This window comes from Diaphorina citri, unplaced genomic scaffold (assembly GCF_000475195.1).
Source record: "Diaphorina citri unplaced genomic scaffold, Diaci psyllid genome assembly version 1.1 scaffold2012, whole genome shotgun sequence".
NCBI lineage: Eukaryota > Metazoa > Arthropoda > Insecta > Hemiptera > Psyllidae > Diaphorina > Diaphorina citri.
This window is the reverse complement of record NW_007379438.1, coordinates 44,574-52,675: the sequence shown is the minus strand read 5'-3', so window position 1 is coordinate 52,675 and position 8,102 is coordinate 44,574. Positions and strand designations below refer to the sequence as shown.

Here is an 8,102-nt window from a genome sequence, read left to right as displayed (position 1 = left end):
AAAAAACTTTGCTGCAACTTTCTCAAACACGTCCAAACTAACGAATTTCGTTGCATTGCACAAGTCTGGACCCACCATTAGACAGTCTACGCTTGAGTGGCTTACTTGAAATAATTGACAGCATCAGGTCGTGTTGTATTGGATGGCTCGTTAGCGATGGACCACATGATGACATTAGCTCTCTTCCTATGAGCGTCAATAGTCTTCTCCAATATACGCTTGTGTTCCTTTAGGAGATCGGCATCGTATGATCTGAAAGATGAAAGAAGGAATTTAATTTCAAAACTCTCTAGATTGGACGAACTGTATCTTCATTTACATCTTGACCAAGATCATGATAATTCCCTGCTTCCGACATGACATGACGGCGCGTGCGGGAAGGTACCTGATGTTGTGACTTGTAAAGGACATCAGATAAATCAGATTATACAATTGGATAGCAGGGACTACGGGAAAAAAGCGATGAAAGATTCGAAAATCAAAACCTTAGCTGTTACGTTGGTTGGTTCTTAGTTAGTTCCGAACTTTACGAAAATGAAAATTTTTTTTTTTTTTTTTTTTTTTAGAAAAAACAAACAAAAGCATAATACGAGTATACTTGTACATACGTACAGACTATGGGCTAAAGTAAAGCTAAAAACCACTTTTTTTACTCGGATATCCCTAAAACGGATATTTTCACTAATTTTCTGACTATGAAAATTAGGTATACCACCTATTAGGCGAGATATTGTGGTGTTCCATATTACCAGCATGTTCCATAATACCACCACTTCCTCTACATTATATGTAGGTAGATTTTTTACGACCGAGGGGAGAATCGAACTCGCAACCTCCCCACGTATAACTTACCTGCAGAGTGTACAAATAGGCCAGATCCTGATTATTATTCATCCCAATGGGCCACCAAGGTCTCACATCCTCCACTGTTAAGGTTCCTGTACACAATGTGCTATACGCCACTACTTTATTGTACTTGTTGAGTAGTTTAACCGTACAGCTGTTCTGAACGTCACTGGTAATGATGTTGTACGTCAATCCTCCTGTGAAAAGAGACAGGAAAGTTGAAGAGGTTTGATAGAGAGAACTGTAATGTGGTGAGGTCTTAAGATGAGTTCAATCATGGTCGATCGACCAGCGATCGATGTGGATCTACCTACGGCCGTCCACTGTGTTTGGACACACCACACCGGACACCCCGAAAGCAAAAAGAGAAGGAAGACAGAATAGAAGAAAGCCAGCCATTCCGAGAATGAACCTTGTCTGTTCATCATCATCAAGGATTGGTTTGTAGATCGCCACTCGTCTCTAGCTGCTCCCGGAGTACTTCACGACTTGATAAAAGGCTACCGCGAGGTTTGAGAACCACTGATATGAACAATCTGTGACATCGGAGACATGGGATTGGGATGTTAATGACTTTTCGCACTTCGCCGCATATACCTAGTCAATGTGATGTTTAATGTTTGTGTCCATCATCAATCATATTATCGACAGTAGGTATTTCAAATGCAAAACATAAAGATAACGGTACCTACTGGCTGAAAACAGGGGAGGTAACAGATTCAGGACGGTTGACTCAACTAAGGAGAAGGAAAAGAGGTTTGATAGAGGGAACCGTATGACTCAGCTAAGATCTTATCGCCCCGAAAGCGAAGAGAAAAGGAAAAGAGGTTTGATAGAGGGAACCGTATGACTCAGCTAAGATCTTATCGCCCCGAAAATAATGCATTATCTGGAACAGGATAGGAGAAAGCCAGCCGTTCTGAGAACGAATCTTATCGGTTTAGATTCTAAACTTTAGAATAAAAACCACTCAGATCGGGAATCGAACCCACGACCTACCGCTTACAAGGTAGAATCTAACTAGGCCGAAATAAAAGAAAAAGAAGAACAAAAGCGTTTCAACGGCGCGAAAAAATATTCCGATTTCCACTTGTGATTATAAAACGCCTGACAATTAATGTTGAAGCATGCTTCATGCTGTACAAATATGATAAGACGGGCTTATAGTATTCAATTTAATTAAACGGCGTTTTATGCAAATAATATCTAGGCATACCTACCTAGATGTGGAATACCTATGTATCTAGGCCGGCCGGTCAGCTGTTGGGGTTTTGTTTATTTTTCGGTTTTAATTTTTTTTATTGGATTGATTTCTGATAAAAATCATTATCAATTTAATTGATAGATAATTATTTAATTAAAGTCACACCCTCTCCTTCTATGTCTGTGTTATTTCGTCTGTGTCGCACGAGTATTAATAGATGCTGTAACCTGCCGGATATCTGAGGGACAAACGTGGGAAAACTTGGATAAGGTTTTATCCCGCTTAGATAGAGCCCGTTCCCATTTGTCGTGAGGTTCATCCGATTTTTTCCCGAATTTCCTCTTTGGCAATGTAAATCAAATGACAGTGTTCCCATTATTCCATTACAGACGACACGATTTTTTTTCCCGAACACTATCAGCCTTAGGCCAGCCACTCACTATCAGATAATAATAATAGTGCTTATTTATACTGCTTGCATAGGACTGAAAAGTCCCTTTACTCCAGCAGTGGGCTATGCATTATTGACAATAATGGCTTCTTTGTTCAATTGTTGAAGGAGAAGAAACATAAGTGATGTCATCAATGTCACCATGAAAGACGATAATCAGGATTTTCTTAGGGTAAAGTTTGTTACTACTCGTATTTATAGGAACATCAGGACTTTACATAGAATTGTGATTGTATTACATCTGCGAGTCCCATTTCTAGACAAATTATCATTGTCTATTTATTTAAGTATTTGCATATTGAGAATCCCAAAACTATATTATACGATATTCAGGTCTGGGTTGGTGTTTATCTCAACTTCCTCAGTTTGCCACTCATGAATCATGATCACAGGATATAGGATGATGAGTCTCTAGATTGGACGAACTGTATCTTCATTTACATCTTGACCAAGATCATGATAATTCCCTGCTTCCGACATGACATGACGGCGCGTGTAGACTGAATTTCTGAAGATTTTAGACCAAAATGTTCAAAAATTTCGCCTGCGGCGCTGTTGTTATATTCTATATTGTATTCTAGAAGGTACCTGATGTTGTGACTTGTAAAGGACATCAGATAAATCAGATTATACAATTGGATAGCAGGAACTACGGGAAAAAAGCGATGAAAGATTCGAAAATCGAAACCTTAGCTGTTACGTTGGTTGGTTCTTAGTTTGTTCCGAACTTAAAAGCGATGAAAGATTCGAAAATCAAAACCTTAGCTGTTACGTTGGTTGGTTCTTAGTTAGTTCCGAACTTATTGCAAATCACCTATCGAAATCTTTCACAATACAAGTAATTCACAACAGACAACTATTTAGTAGATTTTCCAAGAGCCCGATGATTTTGCTCTGACTTGACTGAGGGGACAGATCTGACAAGGGGTGTGCGGTAGAAATAAGTTAAAATGTTCACCATGTGGATATGTTATTCTGACCTCAGAGAAAGTACTTGAAAAAATTTGGCCTGCGGCGCAGTTATTTCATGGTGCAAATGGAGGACTCAAGACCTTACCCTAGTCGGATGAAAAAAGATTGAAATATTTAACAGGCTTGAGAACATTGCTTGGAAAAAAAAAATCGGCTGCGGCGCAGTAGGAATAGGGTGGAAAATCTTGGAAAAGTAGACTGGAAATTTTGAAAAATTGGACTGGAAAACCGGGAAAAGTCAGGGAATTTTATTTTTCCATTTTGGTAGATAAACTGGAAACAGCTTGTGGTACTTGTGCAGAAGTCATGTCAGTAGAATATTGCTACCAAAGGAACTGGCATGATGATGGGATTCGAACCTGGGACCTCCATGGCAAGCAAGCGCGTTACCACTAAACAAACTGTGACCCCAAAAAGGGTGCTCTTTAAAGTGATTACTACAGTTCCACTAATTTACATGTTCTCCCCATGTTCAATTCCACTGTGTTCCAGCCTGTTCTCTATTCATACTGGCGTAGTTCGTGCTCCTGGCGGGTTCGCATCGCTCTCAACTTGAAAGAGATCCCGTAGGATATTAAACCGATCAGTTTAATAGAGAGAGCCTAGTTGTTCTTCAGGTTTATAGATAGAGACGAATATTCAGTATTCTAATGGAGTCTCTATTTATTCCCACTGTGTTCCAGCCTGTTCTCTATTCGTACTGGCGTAGTTCGTGCTCCTGGCGGGTCCGCATCGCCCTCAACTTGAAAGAGATCCCGTACGATATTAAACCGATCAGTTTAATCAAGGCGGGCGGAGAACAGCACTGCAATGAGTTCCGAGATGTTAATCCGATGGAACAGGTGCCCGCGCTGCAGATCGATGGCCATACCCTGATTGAGTCTGTAAGTGGAAAATGTGGGACAACTGGCCTTAGAAGGAACTTCAGACTTTTATCCGTTCAGGATAAAATTCGCCCTGGGCGGGAATCGAACCCGCGTCATAGCGCCTACAAGGAAGACGTGCTACCAATTAAGCTAACTAGGCTGGCAAGTGGCAACTTCGGACTTTACATTTTCACATGACCACTATAAGATTCGTTTTCCTCTTGCAGAGGTTTGATAGAGGGATTCGTAGAAGCTTAACCCATCCTTTAGGGCTGTTTGCCCCTACACCTAAGCCTTGGAGTGGGCTTTTTGTGTATTTGATACAGGGAACTATAACTGCCAAGGTTTTATCGTCCCTAAAATGAAGACAAAAGACAGAACTGGAGAAAGCCAGCTGTTATGAGAACGAACCTGATGTGTTTACGATAAAGTTCGGCTCGGGCGGGAATTGATGTCAAACCCACTTCCCATCGAGCTACAGATTTTTTTTTTTTTACTGAGAATTAGGTACCTACCTACGAATTTATTACGAACGTGTAAAATCCATTTGCATGAATTTAAGAAATATTGTACCTACTTGCCATGTTTAGTGGTACCTAGTAGGTATATGGTACTTAGAAATGCATAGGTGGAACCTAATTAGCTTGAAGGGTTTCGCGCTTGCCTTGTAAGTTGTAGGTCACGGGTTCGATTCCCGCCCTGGGCGGCCTACAACCTAAACAAACAAGGTTTGATGGCCATACCCTGATTGAGTCTGTAAGTGGAAAATGTGGGACAACTGGCCTTAGAAGGAACTTCAGACTTTTATCCCTTCAGGATAGAATTCGCCGCGGGCGGGAATCGAACTCGCGTCCTAGCGCTTACAAGGCAGACGCGCTACCAATCAAGCTAACTAGGCTGGCAACTTCGGACTTTGCGATTTCACATGACCACTATAAGATTTGTTTTCTTTTGATAGAGGGATTCGTATAAGCTTAACCCATCCTTTAGGGCTGTTTTCCCTTACACCTAAGCCTCGGAGTGGGCTTTTTGTGTATTTGATTAAGGGAACTGTGAGTGCTACGGTCTTGTCTTACCAAAAGCGAAGGAAGACAGGATAGAAGAAAGCCAGCCGTACCGAGAACGATGATGTGTTTACGATAAAGTTCGGCTCGTGCGGGAATCGAACCCGCCACCTAGCGCTTACAAGGCAGACGCGCTACCCTCCAAGCTAACTAGACCAACCTTTTTGTTCTTGTTTACATGAGAATTCATTTCTGTTCACTTTCAGTTAAACATAATGCATTATTTGGAAGAAACCAGACCGCAGAGAGCTCTGATGCCTCAAGATGTTCATAAGAGAGCCAAGGTAATGTATGACAAAGTAAACGATAGAAATGGGTTCTAAATTTTTTACTCAATTTTCGTTCCAATATTGATGAAATTTGACAAAATGTTCCGCACATAAAGCCCTTTTTCAGTAATTAAATTGATTCGCAATAACTTCCAAACGGTTTGTCCAATTTCAATTAAATTTGATAGATATTTTTAACTTGTAAATGCCCGTTTCCATTTTTCATGCGTTTTTTTTTGTTCTTGTTCACAAACCTTATATTATATGTATTTACATGAGAATTTATTTCTGTTCACTTTCAGTTAAACATAATGCATTATCTGGAAGAAACCAGACCGCAGAGAGCTCTGATGCCTCAAGACGTTCATAAGAGAGCCAAAGTAATGTATGACAAAGTAAACGATAGAAATGGGTTCTAAATTTTTTACTCAATTTTCGTTCCAATATTCATGAACTTTGACAAAAATGTTCCGCACAGAAAGCCCTTTTTCAGTAATTAAATTGATTCGCAATAACTTCCAAACGGTTTGTCCTATTTCAATTAAATTTGATGGATATTTTTAACTTGTAACTTGTAAATACCCGTTTCCATTTTTCGTGCGTTGAGCCACTCACTATCAGGTTAGACCTGATCACCTGATCAGGTATACCTGTCGTCAGGTCTACCTGATAGTGAGTGGCTGGGCTTAGAAAGGATATCATTTTTTGGACGTATATTCGAAGAAAGAAGAAGGACAGGAAGAAAAAAGCCAGCCGTTGCGAGAACGAACTTTATATCTGTTTAGGATAAAATCCATACCGGGCGGGAATCGAACCTGCGACCTAGCCCTTACAAGTCAGACGCGTTAAAGAGGTTTGATGGTGAGGACTGTAACAACGGAGGTCTTATCGTCCGTAATCGAAGGGACAATTAGAAAGTTAGCCTTTATGAGAAGAAACCTTAATAAGATAATAGCAAGTTTTTGCAACCAAATTGAGCTTCCCGTAACAGAACTCTTTAGAGTTATTTGACGAAAACTCGTTTCTCTGCACATGGACAGACACGAGTTTTCGTCCAATGACGTTAAAGAGTTCAGTTAACGGGACGCTAATTTTGGTTACAAAAGGTCTCTTATACCTATGTACGTATATGTGTTTGCTAGGAAAAATATTTCTTGTTACCTTTTTAAACGATGTGCTGTGCCAAGCGGCATCGAACCCGGTACTCTCATTAGGAGAGACCTTGAAGTCCCACAAACCGCCAAGTTCAATGAGCTGTCTGGATTCTGATTCGACCGGGAATAGCAGCGATTGGACGCGATTTATTGCACAACTAACAACTACGATAACTATTAGAAGTGACATATTATTCATCGTGCGACCGTCCTGCTAGGTGGTCTGGTCCGAACTAAACTAAATTACTAAACTAAATATTAAAATGTTTAAAATGTAGAATGAGTAGAATCTAGGTTTGAGATAGAGTCTAAACAAGCGGTTCTTAACTTATCAACCTATAGGGTACCGCGAGTTCACTTCCTACGTGTAGCGAGATATTTTTTCTTTCTTTTGAGGAGGGGTTAACGTCACGTGACGTGTACAGTGCTGTACACAATAGCACAACACACTTTTATTCCGAACGACACAAAATGTCATCCAGATAAGAGTGTTCCCACTACACACGATACGTTTTTTTTTTCTGCCGACCGACAAGTGGAAACGGAATCTATGTAACTGTTGAAGTTTTTAGTGATATGAAGGGAGAATACACTTTATTAATTTTTAAAACGGATTAAAATGGATTTAAAAATAATAATAATAATAAATTTAGTATAAGTAGGTAACAAAAGAATGAACAAAATGAGCAAACAAAAATGACAAAATTAACTAAGAAGTAAAAATTAAAAGGAACTTCAGTTCAGTAGGAAAAAACATTACTTCGTTCATGTCAAAGAGAGAAATATTAGCACTGTTACCAGGCAGTGGTAGGTATACTTACCACTTCCTCATGGGCAATGGTAGATATATTACCACCAGAATATTTTTTTTTTTTCAAGCAGAAGACGGCATACGATATCGGTCTCGGCTTCCTGCTGAACCGCTCTTCCGATGAGTATGCTCTTTTGTATGAACGAATTTGTTTTTAAAAAGTGTTAACCAAAAGAATTAAAAAAATAAAAGTATAAAAAGTGTGACAACCTGCCCCGGTCTCCCCTACAGTCTATGGGTTCAAAATCACTGAAAAGAGAAGCAACAATTAACTTTATGTCGGTCATTGGTCAACGCGAAAGAGTTCTGTGAAAAAGGCTACCGCGAGGTTTGAGAACCACTGATATGAACAATCTGTGACATCGGAGACATGGGATTGGGATGTTAATGACTTTTCGCATTTCGCCGCATATACCTGGTCAATGTGATGTTTAATGTTTGTGTCCATCATCAATCATATTTATT

At 39.9% G+C, this 8,102-nt stretch overlaps 1 protein-coding gene across 1 annotated transcript; it reads left to right on the top strand.

Moving 5' to 3' along the window:
• Positions 1 to 3,238: 3,238 nt before the first annotated feature.
• Positions 3,239 to 6,106, top strand: LOC113471024 (probable maleylacetoacetate isomerase 2). Its single transcript, XM_026829864.1, has 3 exons — positions 3,239 to 3,277; positions 4,157 to 4,357; positions 5,975 to 6,106. The coding sequence occupies exons 1-3, from the start codon at positions 3,239 to 3,241 to the stop codon at positions 6,089 to 6,091; spliced, it is 357 nt and encodes a 118-aa protein (XP_026685665.1). The 3' UTR covers positions 6,092 to 6,106.
• The last annotated feature ends 1,996 nt before the right edge of the window (positions 6,107 to 8,102 follow it).

Coding starts and splice junctions, on each gene's coding strand:
- LOC113471024 (XM_026829864.1), top strand. CDS start 3,239: ATGAAAGATTCGAAAATCAAAACCTTAGCTGTTACGTTG. Junction 3,278..4,156: donor AAACCTTAGCTGTTACGTTG/GTTGGTTCTTAG, acceptor ACTGTGTTCCAG/CCTGTTCTCTATTCGTACTG. Junction 4,358..5,974: donor GCCATACCCTGATTGAGTCT/GTAAGTGGAAAA, acceptor GTTCACTTTCAG/TTAAACATAATGCATTATCT.